The sequence below is a fragment of the Camellia sinensis genome, chromosome 1, assembly GCF_055761805.1.
Source record: "Camellia sinensis isolate YWXY chromosome 1, ASM5576180v1, whole genome shotgun sequence".
Classification (NCBI taxonomy): domain Eukaryota; kingdom Viridiplantae; phylum Streptophyta; class Magnoliopsida; order Ericales; family Theaceae; genus Camellia; species Camellia sinensis.
In genome coordinates this window covers 225926257-225943358 of record NC_138961.1, presented here as the reverse complement: position 1 = coordinate 225943358, position 17102 = coordinate 225926257, and the positions used below count along the sequence as shown (strand labels likewise).

Sequence of the window (17102 nt, the reverse complement as noted above, 5' to 3'; positions counted from 1 at the left end):
CGTGGACTTGTGGAGAAGAAATTTCACTTTTGTATAGAACTAATATAATACTTTTGTCGTCTCCGATTTTTGTGCAGTTCACCATTACTAATACAAAAAACTTTTGGCAGCCAACAGATAATTACTAGCATAGTTCATAGATCACCTTCTGTCGTCGTACAAATATATGAGTTTTTTTCGTGGTACATAGATGTACTTTTGTCTTCGTACATACATCACATTTTGTTGTGGTACAGATAACGATGGTAATTTGTACCATGTCAAATGGTCATTTTACATTGTAGTAAATGTAATTTTTGAATACGAAGGGCTTTGATTTTTGTATGATTCTATATTTTATATAGAATTATTATTTTAGTTTGGACAATAGTTGGTTTGTATGGACTTTAACAGTTAAAGTTATTTATTTTTTGTATACGGATACAGCTTGTGGCATGATTGATAGTATATGTATCATTTTATTTATATACGTATAACAGGTTGCATGGAATATAGACAGGTTATGGAGAAATTATAATATTTGCAATAAAACATAATATCATGTTTTTTGCCACTAAAAGTTTTGTAGTAAAAAAAAAAAAAAATCAAACATTTGGTGACTAAAAGTTTTGTAGCCAAAAGAAAATCAAACATTTAGCGACCAAAAGTTTTGTAACCAAAAGAAAATCAAACATTTGCCGACTAAGATATTTCGTAGCTAAAAACAAATAACAAAACTTTTGCTGACTAAAAATTTAGTAGCCAAAAATGTGGGACTTTAAACGACTAAATTTTTAGTAGCTAAAACAAAAACTATTTGCCGACTAAATGTGGCACTTTAGGCGACTAAATCTTTAGTAGCCAAAAAAATTTGACTTTAGGCGACTAAAATTTTAATAGCCAAAACACTAGTATTTACTTTAGGCAACCAATATAATTAGTGGGTAAAAACTTTTTTCGCGACTAAATCTTTGGTCGTTAACAATAATTGAGACTTTTGGCGACAAAAAAATTGATCGCCGAAAATGTCTTATTTAATTTTTTTTTCCAACCTTTTGGCTACTAAAAATTTAGTCGGCAAATGAATACATTTGGCGACTAAATTAATTTAAGTTGCCAATTAGCTTTCCCGACTACTCTTCGGCTACTAACTCTACGACCAAAAAATTTAGTCGCTAAAGCTCTTCGGCGACTAAAAATTGACTTTTGGCGACTAAAAATTTAGTCGCCAAAAGTGATTTTTTTTGTAGTGTTAATTTATGCATCTTTTATTAAATTATAAAATAAAATTTTAAACTTAAATTCTTTTTAAAATTATGTTACTACAATTAGAATGAGATCAATATTCACATGTGTCATAATGAAGTGTCATAATATTATTGGTCTAAACATAATATGTTATTAAATACACGTATTCAAATTATTAATTACTGTTAAAAGTTTATAATTTTATTTTTTGTCATTTTTGGTTTTAAATTATATATATATATATATATATCCTTCTAAGCTACAACGACTTAAGCAATAAAAATTTTTAATACAAATATTTTTTTAAACAAAAGACAAAAAAAAATTAAGAAAATAAATGATTTTTTTAACAATTTCCAAACATAATGGATTCTATTATTTATTTTTTTTTATCTCAATTGTGAAATAAACAAATTAAAATAAAATAAAATAAACAAAATTTTTTGCCTTAAATAGTTAAGAAGTGACTTTTGCTAAAATTAAAAAGAAATAAATATTTTTTTTCTATTAAAAGTGAGAGTTTGTGAAATTTATTTTTTTTACATAATAAAAAAAAAAAAGTGTTACACGTGATAATTTATTATTTTAGTAATGTTACATACATCCACTTTCATCTACAATGATGTGGCAAGGGATTTGGGCCCTATGTCATTGAGTGTATAGCAAATCAAGAGTTGACACATATGATACCATATTATTGTAAATACAATTGTGATTGTTTTTTTGTAGATCTCAAACATTTTCCTTATTATTCATTTAGACTTTTTTAGCACTTGTGAAATACGATTGATTCTGTTAATTTTTTTTTAATCTCAATTGTCAATTAAACAAACTGAAATAAAAAAATTTTGGCTCAAATTGCTAAAAAGTGACTTTTGCTAAAACAAATAAAAATAAATGTTATTTTTCTAACAAAAGTGATAGTTCATAAAATATTTTTTTTATTTAAAAAAAAATAGGGTTATAGGTGATAATTTATTAGTCATCTAAAATTATTTTCAGATCAAATAAAAATATCATTCTAAATTTTCTTCTTACCTTTTTTTTATCCACATACTTTTATTTTGTAAGGAATTTAATTTTATTATATTTAAATATTTTATTGTAATTTTTAATTAAAAATAAATTTTGAAAAATCATATTTAAATTATTTTATACCATTACAAAATGTAATTTTTTTTAATATCAACTTGTTCGATGATCCCTTTCTAAAAGGTGTATTTGCTTTTGTTCATTAATATTAAATGTTTAATTAATCTTATTTATTATTAAAAATTAAATTAGCAAATAATTTTATATATTTATATATATAATTTTGTTTCGATTACTCAGGTTATTTGGTATTTCTGCCCAAATTTATTCAAATTTATTCAAATTTTTAAATTTTACATAGATTCTCACCAAATTAAAAATTATATTACCCAATCTTAAAAAATTTACTAGCTTGACTCAAGTTGTTTGGATTTAGCTCGCGCAAATTTACAACTCTAGCAAGAGAATTGAAAGTTACATGAATGAAATTGTGACAACTTAAAAATTAATATACAAATTGTGATAAAATTATAAAACTTAAATTATAGGTTTCAATATTTTTCTGTTTTCATAATTTACATACTAAAATCTAACTATTTATATTATTTTATATAAACATGTTTTTTATTAATTTTTTCACATCTTGTGCACAACACAGATTTTCACTAGTTAAGCTCATAATTCAAATTTCCCTTAATTAGAGCATCTACACCAACCTATTCAAATTTTTAGTCAAATTAAACCAACCCTAAAACTATTTTGTTATTTTAGCTAATCACCTTCTAACACCTATTGCATCAAACTCTTTATTCTAACTTATTCTTATTAAATATTATTTTCTTATTATGTTAATCTTTATTTTTTTATTAAATTGATAAATTACTAGCCAAACACTTCTTAAAAAAAATAACAAAAAAAAATTGTCGTTTACCAATTGACCGGCCAGACGTCCGGCCGGACTTCCGAATGAACATCCGATAACACTAATCTAGCGATAAACAATACATCACTGCTTGTAGCAAGATACTGTAACAAACAAAAATTTTGACGAGCTGAAAATGAATTTGATAGAGTTGATTTTTTAAAATTTATTAGCTAAAAAATAATTTTGAAAAACTTGATGAGGATGCGCTTAGAACCCTCATAACTAACGTCGAATAGTGTTTGATGAACCGTTATGAACTTAGGGCACGTTTGTTTGTAGGATTAAAAGGGAAATCTAATTACGGCCACAGATCACTATTCTTTAATTTATCTGTGCTTCTGTCATACACTCTCAAAGGGCACCATAATAGAGAGTAGGGGTGGGCAACGGTTTATCCGAACCGCTCAAACCGCCCAATCCGCCCAACCCGCATATAAATGGGCGGTTTCGCAAACATGATGCGGGCGGATGCGGTTTGAAATATGACAAATTTGCGGGTTGCGGGCGGGTCGCGGTTTAAACCCGTAACCCGCAAAAACCGCCCGCACTTTAATTATTATTATTATTATTATTATTTTTACTTTTTATATACCAACTTTGTAACTTTTACAGGAGTACCATTATATTATCTATGACACTATAGGATCCTTATTTTTAAGTATTTCTCAACTTTCTTAATGCCGTAGAATTATCAAGTCCTAAACTTGGTTTCTTATATGATTTTCATTGGTGATTCATCCACTTTTTCCTAATAAAATTTTCCTTCTAATGGTCGATGGAACTTATAGTTTGATTATTGAGTACTGAACTGGCAATTCTAATTGAGTACAACCTTTAATGCATTGATATACATTTTTTTCATGGCAAAAATGCTAGTGTAGGGTCTCTTTGTTTTGGGTACTTTCATTTAATGCATTGATATTCAACTTTTATTTGTAAACTCATCAAAAAATTGTTATCACAAATATATAAAATGAATTTGATGCCTAAATTCGCTGGGAAAAAAAAACTCGAAAATTAATTTTTAAAGAAAAAAAGTGTAAACCGCAAACCGCCCGCAACCGCCCGCACATTTGCAAACCCTATCCGCACAAACCGCAAACCGCACTGTGGGCGGTTGCGGGTTGACTTTTTCCCAAACCGCATAGATGCGGGCGGGTCAAAACCGAACCGCAAACCGCACAAAACCGATCCGCGAACACCCCTAATAGAGAGCTCTAATTAGAGCTGCTCAAAAGCAGCTCTAATGAGCTGTCACCATTTTAAAAAAAAAAAAAAAAATAGAAGAAGGTAAAAGACAAAACAGGAGGAGGAAAAGGACAAATTAATGCCCCTTTAGAGCATCTCCAATGCACTAGACATATAATACTTATTAGTTAAAATGCCTAGTGTGATTCACTTTTTTCAATTCCAATGCACTAGGCATATGATTAGGCATTTTGGCTCAACTCATATTCACTAGCTACATGTAGCTAGCCTTCAACGCTAGGCAAAATGTATTCAATCATTAGGATCATTTCCCTCCATCTTTATTGTTGACGTGGCATTCTATAAAATTAATAGTATTTGGATAAATAGCTAAAATAAAGAGCATGGTTGGAGTAAAAACATAAAACAGTTGATAGGCAAAATAAAATATATACTTTATAGTAATATTTGGATAGGTAAAATGCCTACTACCGTTGGAGATGCTCTTAGAGCTCCAATTTTAGAGGTCTCACTCATTTTTGTTACAATAGACAAGGAGATTATAGACACCCAGGATCCCTGCCTCTTTTGCAACGCCCCAAGTTGCGACCCCCCTCTTGCCGTCGCAAAAAGTTATTTGTCATCGCAAAAAATTTTTTGCGACGGCATTAAGAGTATTAGCGACGGCATTTTCCCGTCGCAAAAAGCTGAAATTTTAGTAGTGTACTTTTAAGACTGTCTTCCCCTTCCTCACCTTGCAAAAAATTCAGAGGGAAGAAATGCGTCCACCACCCCAAGTAAAGGCCCAAATGTCTTCCTACTAATACAAAGTCCATGGATAATGTGTTACGGTTTCATTGAACAAAATCCATTAGTTGAATGATTGAAAGAAAAAGTTTGCAGCAGCTTCAAAATCAATACAAAAGCTAATCTCTGCTGCCTGTCATTTTTTACGTCAATAAAAACTATAGGATTCAGACACATTTTACAATCTGTATAATCCAAACTGAGAAATCAAAAGAAAAGCTACAATTGAGACAATAAACAGAAAAATGTCCAAAACATTTAGAGCTTACTCTTTTGGATCAACTTTCAACTTGATGGTGGCGGTGGTGGAGGAGCATTGAGAGGGGGAGGTGGTGGCATTGACATCTGTGGCATAAAATGGGGCCTCCCAGCCAGCTGCTGTGGCGGTGGTGGAGGTCGCCAAACAGGTGGAGGGGCTGCCATTCCAGTTGGAGGTGGAGGTTGCCTCGCAAATGCCGGAGCTGCTTGTGGAGGTGGTGGTGGCATGTTCGGCGGTGGTGGCCTAAACTGCTGAAGAGGCGGTGGTGGCATATGTTGACCTGGTTGCTGTGGCTGCCCTTGCCAAGATGGTGGTCCAGGCATTGGCATGGGTGGGAAAACACCACCCTGTGGGGGGGCCCGGAGTGGTGTAATTGGTGGTGGAGGAACAGTGCCGTTAGCAAATGGGCGCATAGGAATTGGAGTGCCCATGGTACCGTTGGCCTGAGGAGCATTCGGAAGCGTAGGAGGCCCACTTGCAAACAAGGTGTGCGGCCTACTTCTCTGGGTACCGGGATTGCTGGCAGCCAACACTCTCTCTGCATTGAAATGGAATAGAATTCAGAATTTTGGGTATGATGCCACAATATCAAGTTTATTGATCATAACAAACGCAAAAACCCCTCACTAACAAAACTTCAACCCTGATGTGCCTATGTGCTTACGATGGGCAACACTGGTATTGTATGGGTGTGCATGCAGAAACTTAGCAATGAGAAAAGTCTCTCTCACCTGCTGGGGTACCATGACGCTCCCCTTTCGTGTCTTTCTTGTATGCATAGGATACTGTTATCTGTCGGTTGCAGAGATATTGGCCATTCATTGCCTGAGAAAGTAGAGGCTTATTAATTCTTGAATCAACTCTAATTTAATCAGATTAAAGAGTTCATTAAATTCCCCCAGACATTGAATACTATTTAACAGCAATGAATGGAACAGTAGATAAAGCCATCATCGAGTAGTGATCTCTGAAATCATCTGATTATTAGGATTTGCCATGTTAGTAATTTTCCGCATCCCTTTTGTGCACCTACCAATCCACAACAATATATTAACTGATTCACATGCCTTTATGTATATAGTCCAAGAAAAAATTGTGATTAGACTAATTATTTCACTGTCCATATCTATAACTACAATTAAAAAAGGTGAAAGATGAAACTCCACACATATCATGTATATAATGCATTTTACTGTTGTTTTTTTATTGCCTTTTTTGTCCTCAAATCTTTTATTTATTATGTTCTTTTCCTATATTAGAAGTGTCGGTTTTATAAATGTTTTAAGACTCATTAGGAGCATGTGAGTTGCATTCCCAAGAAAGTTAGACCTTGCTCCTGGTATATAGGTCATGTTGGAAATGTTCAAGAAGTGATGTTGAAGTGTCCAAAATTATAAAAAAAATTATTTTCAAATTAGAAAATGTCCATGTGTCTTAACAAGTTTCTAGAATGTTCGTGAAATGCATTTAACACGAACAAGGCTTCTCCCTAAAAGTGCCTGCATTACTTGGATTATTGGAAACAGTATAGTTTGAGCTAGTGAACAGTTAAACTTCAAACAGTGTTTCTTTTAATAAGCTATAAAGGTGGGACCTTTTTTGAAGTACAACAATTATGAGAAAGTGGCTGGCAATCTGGCACAGTTTTTCTAAAACATTGCTATTATTAAATACAATTTTGTACAGTGTAAGCAATCTCAAAAATCCAAACCCAAAATTGAACAAAAACAGAAAAATCGCAAGTCACGGCTCGAGATTCAATATCAATATGAGAGTTGTCAAAGAGTCTTAACATTATTTAGAATCAAATTCTTTTCCAAATGCCAAGTACAAGAAAAAGTAGATTGTTTAACTAGTATCAAATTTGAAAAAGGGTTCTGAATTACAAACAAGTCATTAATCTCCAATTTTTATTTTTAATTTTTTTGATAAAAAAGTAAACTTTATTGAAAAAGCAACAAGACGATGCAAAGAATACAAAAACAAACCTAACAGCTAGCAGCAAACATAAACCAAAACAGCATAAACAGCAAGACAAAGAGCAAACAAATCAGCTACTGAATCAAGTCCTCTACAAAATATGCAGATATGAAGTTAACAACAAAAGTCAAATACCTCTATTGCTGCATCGGATGCATCGAAAGAATCATAGCTAATAAAACCAAAACCACGGGAATTCCCTGTCTCAGGATCTCTCATTATCTGGGGAAAAGGCAGGGGAAATCAGAATCAAAAGCAAATAAACACCATACAAAAAAAAAAAAAGCACTGTAACAATGTTTTCCCTATTCATTCATAGATGATACAAATAGTTGAACACACCACTAGTGCCAAGCCCAAGGCAGGCAGGGACTTGTGTCAAACACTTGTTCAAGTTCATGCAACTCCTCGCACAAATTAAACCAGGTTTGCATCTGGACCAACTCTGCCCCCCTGCCTAGAACCCTATAGTTAGGACCAACAGGCATTATTTGGCTTTCTCCTTTCCACATATACACTAGCATTCCAAAGCAAATAAACAAGCTAAATCCAGATTTCTGATGAATGTCAGAATTAATAGAGCACCTTAGTTGCACAAAGCATGAGCAGGAGCGGGGAATTGTAGACATTCCAAGAATCATTGGTAGGGAACGTTTGTAAATATATTAAATAATATAATATATAAAAATATATTGTGAGATTATATTTTTTTTTTCTTTAACGATAATGAAAATATATGTTATAAATTTTTTTTTAAAAAAAAAAAGAAGTATAAAAAATCATATGTTAAAATATTATAATTATATACTTTTATTAGATTTTTTTCATTTATTCTAAAATATTTATTTTATTTTTTTTATCTATTTATTTTAAAATATTTTAGTTAAAAATTATTTGTTTTAATTATTTTCTTACAAAAATAAAATAAAAGAAGAGAGGGAGAGGAGAAGAAAAAGACAGATGAATGGAATAGAAGAAGAAGAGGAAAGAGAGAGAGAAGAAGATGGAGAGAAGACGAGGAGGAGGAGGAGATCGATCTCGAGGGGAGAAAAGATCGAGAGAGAGAGAGAGAGAGAGAGAGAGAGAGAGAGAGAGAGAGAGAGAGAGTAGGAGACAAGATCGACCGAGAGAAACGATGAGATAAGCGAGAGAGAGAGAGAGACAGATGATGAGAGAGAGACAGAGAGAGAGGGAGATGACGAGATCGAGAGAGAGAGATGGAGAGACGACAAGATCAAGAGAAGACAGAGACAATCGCCAAAGAAATTGAGGTCGAGAGTGAGGATGATAGATCTAGATAAGTTCCTTCTCTTCTTAGATTCCTCAGATTCGCGTTTCTCTAGCTTTAGACTTGCGATTCTGACTTCTTTGGCTGATTTGTGAGCAACTTCAGCGATTCTTGCTACTAAGTGGAGCACTCCTGAGAAGAAATTCAAGTCATGCATTGACATTGTTGACTTCTTGTAAATGAATGAATCCGAAACCAATTTGTAATGATGTGGGCGCATACTCTCTTTAGTGTGTGTGTGTGTGTGCGCCTATGAATTTGGATGCAACTGACAAGAATTTTCCTCCTATTGTCTTCTTCTTGTTTCTCTTAACGTTCAAGTTCTCAACTGTCTAATATACCTATGCTACCCATAACCCCCAATCCAACAGAAAATGGTAAAGACCAATCCTATCCACATATTATCTCAAACCACAGTGTCAGTCCATACCAAAAAAATTGGAACATTGTCAATTTGTTCATGCCCTAGTCAAAGAACCTATGACAAGAAAGCACACATGGGCAAAACAAAGAAAAATCTCTATAATGTAAACTGAGTTTCATAACCAAAGGACTAAAAATAATAATATGCACGAATGAAAACACAGTGATAAGATTTTAAGGATGGAAGAGCAGTGCATGTCCTCAGTTCTGTTATATATATATCAATAAAAAACAAACAACACAACTATATGGGAGCAAGAGAGAAGAAGTTTGACCTTGGGATTTGTAACAATGACTCCAAATGCACTGAAAGTATCATACAAAAGTTTCTCATCCACATCCTGCAAAGAAAATCAGAGCCAGGTTTGAAATTGAAAAATTGTGTCATAGGCATATACGAGTTAAGGCATGAAAATACATTCAAGTGCATCAAATTTCTTACAGGATCGAGGTTTCCCACAAAAAGGTTAGCTCCAACATCCAAGCTCTTTTTATCTTGAGAAGCCTAGAACCCAAAAACAAGAAGATAAAACTATTGATCAGATTTTACATCTAATTCAAACAAAGGCTCTGAAAATCAAACCATGAAATCATTGATGAGGCTCCTGTGGCAATATCCTAAGCGTAAGCATAAAGAAATAGAAAATGATGCATGACAAGGATAAACATTCACACCTTATTCACTCTTATTGGCTTCCCATAAAGTTTAATCATATTCAGAACTTTTATTGCCTGCATTGTGGATTTAAAAAATAATAGATAAATAAAATTAAAAAAAAGAATTGATCATATAGCCACCAGCAAGTAGGGAAAGCAAAACTCAAGAGAACAGTAAAATAAATACAAAGAGCATAACTGATGAACAATAAAGAAAGTACAAAAAGCATAACCAATGACACAAGCAATGAAGCATAGCTTACATAATCTGCATCGTCCTCGCTTCGGAATTCCACAAAGCCATATCCTTGATGAAGATTGGTGACTCTATCTTTGGGAACATACACATTTACTGAAATGGAAAGGGAAAAATACCACAATTAGGCGTCCCTGAAATTTCTAGAAGGAGCTCATATATGGTAACTCTTAAATAGTGAATACCAGACCAAGTCTAACCTATAAAACAGAAAAGAGAGATTGAATAAACTTTTAAAGCAATACAAATAAATTATTGTTTATAAGAACATTTTTTCAAACGGAAACAAACCAGCACGTTCAGCCCAATTCTTTTCGCAGATCTTTAAACCCAAATTCAGATTTCAGAACAATGAAAATATAAATTATGCCTCTCCTTCCAAATACTAGAATGATTATTCAAAGATGCTCTAAGCGTTTATTTTACATTTTGACTTCACTACAAGAGCATAACTTTTGTTTTGCAAGTTTCATCCTTCTGTTTTAGTATTCAAGGATGGTACTGATTTTCAGAACTATCTAAAGACATAAAGAGAGATATCAATACAGCACACCAAGAATGTAGAACTCAGAAGTTAGAACAACTTAAGCCCATAGTTTTACCCATAAATATGACAAAAAATGACCAAACCAAAACAGACTTCAGCTCCAAAACTACAGTATAACCTTGAAACATAATCTTCACCGAGGGAGACCAGCAAGTATTTGAATGGGCTACGTTATGTATTTAAAACAATGATGAAAGATATATACAGCAAGAGAATATGTATTATATGAATTATCAACGATGTCCCCACTGATGGCTAAATGTTTTGATGATACTTATCAAAAACAAATATAGCCAAGTATTTAAATGTTGCTGAAGGCTATGTACATCTCTCTTTTGCACACTATCTATTTTCTTTAAATAAGATTTAACAAAGAATTTTTTCAAGTGCCGTAAAAATGGAAACCTACCAACAGGGCCTGCTTGAACAAACAACTCCCAGAGTAACTCTTCAGTTATCTGCAAGCAGAACAATATAATCATCAGCAAGACCAAAAGTTCAAACAATCAAATAATTTTTTTGAGGCATCACTTGCTGGGATGGTTGTCACTCAGAATGCCAAGCATATGAATGCCATCTCAAGTCTAGTAGCATCCACTTTGTCCGACCAATGGAAAAGGAACCTAGTCTTACCCCTCCCAGCACTCTCAGTTAACAACAACAAACACTAGGTTAGAACAAAGAAACATTTACCCTTAACGACAAAGGTATCTAACAAATTGATATATATGTCAAGTTTATAGAATATGATATCGGATTACAATAGTTCTGTAACCCGTTTAAATTTATATGTGATATGGAATTAGAAGAAAAATTGGGGAATGTTAGGCTTCCACAGTAATGTATAAAAATTAAAATCACAGAATAATGAACCCTAATAGTTTAAATTAAAATAAAGATGGAATTTAATCAACTTAAAACCTCAATCGGCAGTGGCTTAAAAATCTATAAAGCGTCAATTTAGCTAATTCAGGCGATCCCAAGACTCGCAAGCAACATTCACCCAAAACTTAACAGCTGCGGTTACTAAATGCTAATTTTAAAAAATCATTCTGTATCTGATATCAAAAACCCTAAAATTACAAAAAAAATAATTTTTCCAAAATATGAAGTCAGCAATCACATGATAGTTTTATGAATAACAGACAACCCTCGAATTCAAATCACTGAAAGAAAAAAATGCAAAACTAGGTTTGGAACATACTGGCTCAAGGAGGAAGACAGTGAACCCTATATCAGTGAGGTTTAGCTCTAAATCCTATTGTTTAGCATTTTTTAATATATTTCTATACAGAAAACTTTGATAAAGGAAGGAATTAAGAGAAAAAGGAAAAAGAGAAAATTGAGGGGAAGAGAAAAAGGACCTGAGGATCGAGATTGCCGACGTAGGCGGTGGCGTCTTGGTTCCTCTCGGCGGAGTGTTGGCCGAGCAGGTTCGCTCCGACGCCCGGAGCTATTCTAGTCGTCATCGCCCTCCCTCTCTCTCTCTCTCTCTCTCTCGCTCTCTGCTCCTCTAGTTTCTCTCTCTCTCTCTCTGTCTGTCAATCTCTCTACGTATCTCTCTGGCTCCTTTGCGTAAAATCTATATTCAACCGGACGGGTATGGGCAGGAGACCCGGATAAACCCCTTCCTTCACCCGCCCCGCCCTGCCCCGCCTTTTTTTTTTTTTTTTTATTTGTCCCTATTTTGTTGGGCAAATTACCTTACACCTTCTTGAGATTTAACGAAATTACAAATTCTCCCTTAGGTTTCAAAAATTATGTCTTGTCACATCGCAATTAACACCGTTAACGGATATTATAAATTGACTAAAATGTCATTTTGACAATAAGAGCAAATTACCTGCACCCCTTGAAGTTTAGCTAAATTACAAATTCTCCTAAGGTTTAGCTAAATTATCATATTTAAATAAGTTATGAAATGCAAAATTAAAATAGAAAAACACATATCACACTACAAAAATTAAGGTTTTAGTACCCAAAATTTAGGGATAGAATTATTTTTAGTGGACCAAATATTTTTATTTCGAAAAGTGTAGTTATTATATTTTTAGCAACGAAAATTGAACATTAGTAATTAATTATTATCTTTTTGGTATTAAACTTTTTGTCTCAAAAAATAAACCATTTTGAGACTAAATTATTTTATTCCTAAAATTCTATTTATTATTGACATTTTTGAAATTTTATCGCTAAAAGCCTTATTTTTTACTTTTCATGACGACTTTTTAACGACTATCCTCATGACAATATAAATTAGTCCTTAAATGTCTTTTACAACAAAATTTTCACTTTCACAAATCAAAAAAATTGATCTCTAAAACTCTTATATATTATAGTGTCATATGATGAAAATATCATAAAATTAACAAATAATTAAATAAGTTAAAAATACAAGAAATGGCTTGTCAAAAATTCTTAGAATATGTTTGATTTGATTTTTAGAAAAAAAAATTAAATTTTCTTTTAAAAATATTAAAAATTAACTTGGTTAAGAAATAAAAAATAAAAAATTATTATTATTTTCATATAATTTTATCTTTTGAGGGGTTAGAAATAATTTTTACAAATTAAATATATTTTTTCTATTTATTTTTATTAAATTAGTTTTTATTTTTTTTAAATTCTGAAAAAAAATTTTAAACAACAAATCAAACACAGTTCTAAAAACTTTTTTTTTTTTCCATCTAACGTAATTCATTTGTAAATTTTGTTGATTTATCAAAGGGATTTCAGTAGGGGCAATATCGTCCATCAATTTATATTTTGGTGATGTCAGCTAACCTTTCTTAACGTTTAGTTAACGGTAAGAGTTAAATTGTTATGCGAATACAAACCTCAAGGGGCGAGATGTAATTTTTGAAATCTCAGGAGAAAATCTGTAAGTTAGCTAAACCTCAAGGGAGGTGTAGGTAATTTGTCCTATTTTGTTTTATAGTAATACTAGTGTATGGAGATACGGTGTGAATAAAAATAAGTGAACAAAAATGAGAAAATAAAAAAATAAACAAATAGAGAGAAAAATAAAAATGAGAGAAAATAAAAAAAAAATAAAAAGAAAAGAGAGAGAAATGTGAGATCACGGGATCCTGGAAAGATAGGTGAGAAAAAGAAAAAGTAAGAAAACGAAGCGGGAAAGTAGAAAATGTACATGTAGGACATTTTTTGAAAAATATATCTCAGTCATTGTTTTATAATTTAAACTGATCTGAGCCATCCAAGTGTCCTACTAAGACAAAAATATGTTAAAGATTCAAAAACCGTCCTATTTTATTATATAGATTTTAGTATCAAATTTAAAGATTGATTGAAAGACTACTTTATTATATAGATTTTAGTATCAAATTTAAAGATTGATTGAAAGAGAACGGGTGTAATTGTATATATAAAACGTAAAGTAAAAGAGGGAAAATATATATATATATATATAAAGATCATTTGATGTGATAATAATAAAATTATACAAAAATAATAATAATTTTGTATTAATACATATAATCCAATCAACTCAAGGTTTCCTTCTACTACTTCGAACAAACCCATATCAATTTTTTTTTTTATCTTTAAATTTAATTTTATTATATTAAATAAGCTCCCAATCTTATCACATCCCTCCGGTTGAGATTTTTATTAATTTTATTCTCTGTATATGTTGACACAAGTGTAATACCATTAGCTGTTTAACCTACTACAGCATTACAATATAAATCATGGAAGCCAACAAAAAAGTCTAGCCCTAGTAAACTAGCCCTTTTGCTTGTGTACACCCTGCTGGATACACAAGTCTAACCATACACAAGCCTCTATAATAGGATCTGGGAGTCTTCATACACCATCAGTTCTTGCTGCCCAACTCCAATATTTGCAAGTGCATGATTGGCCTATCAGTGAATGTGCCTGATTGAGCAACTTGTTATGTGAATCAAGAATTTGGTGTCTTCAAACAGTGCTATGTAAAGGGCAGTTTGGATAAGTGTCTTCTTGGATCAACTTTGCAGCATCTTGACAGTCTATTTCAATCTCCACTTCATGCCATCCTTTCTCATGAATGATGGTTGTTCTGCGGTAAATTGCTCAAATTTCTGATCAAGGCAAGTTGCTGTAACCAACTTTCAAGAATAGCCGAGCAGCCGTGAACCACTTTTCAATATCATTTTTGTAGACAACCCAGCAATAACATTTGAGCATAGTATAGACAATCTATTTAGAGTTTAATATATTTTAACAAATCAAATACCTTCAATTAATAACCACAAACAAACTCAAATTTGAATCAAACCAAAAAATTCAATCTAATATTAAAATGGAACAATAAATTTTATTAATAACTGGACAAATATAAACCTTTTATTTGTAAAAATTGGGGACATAATCAATGCTCAGACTGAACTCTGCGGTTATCTCTTTGTTAACAATTTCAAACATCAAATCCTTTTAGAAGGCTCACTGCCACTAGCATGACAAAACATGACTCAGATTATTACCAAAAAAAAAAAAAAAAAAAACAACAACAACAACAACAACTAGAGCATCCAATTGCATGCTAGACAAGGAGACAAAACAAATACTAACATCAACATAGAATTCAACCAAAACTTTAGCATCTCTTTTGAAGTATAACAATAGCCTCATTCAAAGATTCAATCTGGCTTTCAGTCAAATCAAAAAAAATTAACATTGCTAGCTCACAATTTAGCCAAACTGCATCCCTTGAGTTGCAGATCAAAAATGATCATCAATTCCCAGTGCAAAAAGTTCCAACAACACTCGAAGATTAGCCTATCGTTTTTCACCAGTCCCTGAAGAAGGAATTGCAGCCAGATCAAGTTGCTCTTCGAGTTTCCTCCAAGCATTCAAAAAGTTAGCCGGGAACTTCTTCTTTGCTGTCCAACACATCCTTTTTGCCTCGTCAATTTTTGACTTCTTCACCAACCCATGCACCAAATGCTTCAACGTGTTAAAATCCGGAATCTTATGAACCTTCACGCTCTTCTTGAACATCTCGTAACCCTCCTCAAAATCCTCACTCCGGCACATATGATAAATCAAAGTCCTAAAAGTTGCAGCATTTGGATAACATCCATTTTCCTCCAACCCTTGATAAACCTTCTTAGCCTCATCCATCATCCCACACTTGCAATAACAAGTCATCAAATAATTGTAGCTAATCGTGTCCGGTTTTAGCCCAAGATTGCTCATTTCCTCGATCAATCCCTTCACATTTTCTGCTTCACCACCTTGAGAATGATGCATTAACCGAACATTATAAACTGCAACATCAGGCAAACACCCTTTCTTCAGCATCTCATTCCAAATCCTCTCGGCCTCGTCTCGATTCCCTTTCTTGTACAAAGCATCCAAGATTGTCGTAAAAGTAACAGTGGTAATTTCAATCCCTTTATCTTCCATTTCATTCATTGTTTCAATCGCCAATTCAGGCGAACCCGACTCACAATACGACTTAACCAATACACCATACGATACTCTGTCGGGCAAAAACCCGTATTTTTGAGGAATTTCTTTGAACAGTTTGGGGACCTGATTGAAGAGCTTGGATTGGTTACAGGCCGAGAGAAGAGCATTGAAGGAGATTGCCGACCTGGGAGTTCCGAGATCATCCATTTGATTGTAGGTTTTGAGGGCGTGATCGAACATGCCGGCGAGGCCGTAAGATCGGATGAGGGTGGAGATGTAGGGTTCTTGGGTGATTTTGGGATCATTTTTGTGGGATTCCAGGAGGGTTTCGATATCGGCAAAGCGGCGAGACTTAGCGAGACGCTTGACGGTGAGGTCTTGGGCGTAGCGAGAGGAGACAGGGGAAGTGTAGTGGTTGGAGACGGAGGAGTAGATTTCTAGGGCTTTGTCTGGGTCCAACTCCGATCTCAGTTTCGCTTTGGCTTTGGAGATGGAGATAGCGGAGGAGGAGGAGGAGGTGGTGGCGGCGGCGGTGGAGAGGTGGCGAACTTGGCGGAGTAGAAGAGAAGTAGACATTATCAGGGTTCGTAATCGTCCACTATTGTTCAAGGGTTTTGGGGGAGGAAACGGTAGACCTGAGGGTCGGAGCTGATTAGGGTTTTACAGTCTTGGTATTATAATTGATATATATATATATATATTCGTCTTTTCTTTTTAATTTTACCATTATATTTTTAAGGAAAATGTCTCGTAACTCAAATTTTGTGATTCAAATGGCCAAAACGACGTCGTTTTGGCCATTTTTATGTTGTTCTGTACTCAAAACGACGTCGTTTTGGCCATTTGAGACACTTTTGAGCCACAAAATTTGAACTACGTAGCATTGTCGTATTTTTAATAATTTATTAATAATGACCAATATATTCAGCGAAAGTTTTTCGTAATCACGTGAATATTTTTTTGTTAATTATACAATAGATTTTTTTATAATTACGCAAATATTTGTGATGAATCATGAAATAGATTTTCTCGTAATTACGTAAATATTCTTAGTCAATTATAAAAACATAAGAAAGATGCTTTGAAGTTTTAATTCTT

The 17102-nt window shown here is 33.2% G+C and overlaps 2 protein-coding genes across 2 annotated transcripts; both read right to left on the bottom strand.

The window, feature by feature from the left end:
* Window positions 1-5207: 5207 nt before the first annotated feature.
* On the bottom strand, window positions 5208-12187 carry LOC114321095 (uncharacterized). Its single transcript, XM_028268241.2, has 9 exons — window positions 11954-12187; window positions 10999-11047; window positions 10050-10138; window positions 9805-9861; window positions 9572-9634; window positions 9405-9470; window positions 7554-7640; window positions 6170-6263; window positions 5208-5976 (listed from the first exon to the last, which is right to left on the bottom strand). Exons 1-9 carry the CDS (start codon window positions 12056-12058, stop codon window positions 5465-5467), a joined length of 1122 nt encoding a protein of 373 aa, XP_028124042.1. The 5' UTR covers window positions 12059-12187; the 3' UTR covers window positions 5208-5464.
* Window positions 12188-14882: 2695 nt separating this feature from the next.
* On the bottom strand, window positions 14883-16680 carry LOC114321094 (Tetratricopeptide repeat (TPR)-like superfamily protein). Its single transcript, XM_028268240.2, has one exon. The coding sequence runs from the start codon at window positions 16578-16580 to the stop codon at window positions 15369-15371; it is 1212 nt and encodes a 403-aa protein (XP_028124041.2). The 5' UTR covers window positions 16581-16680; the 3' UTR covers window positions 14883-15368.
* Window positions 16681-17102: the final 422 nt, after the last annotated feature.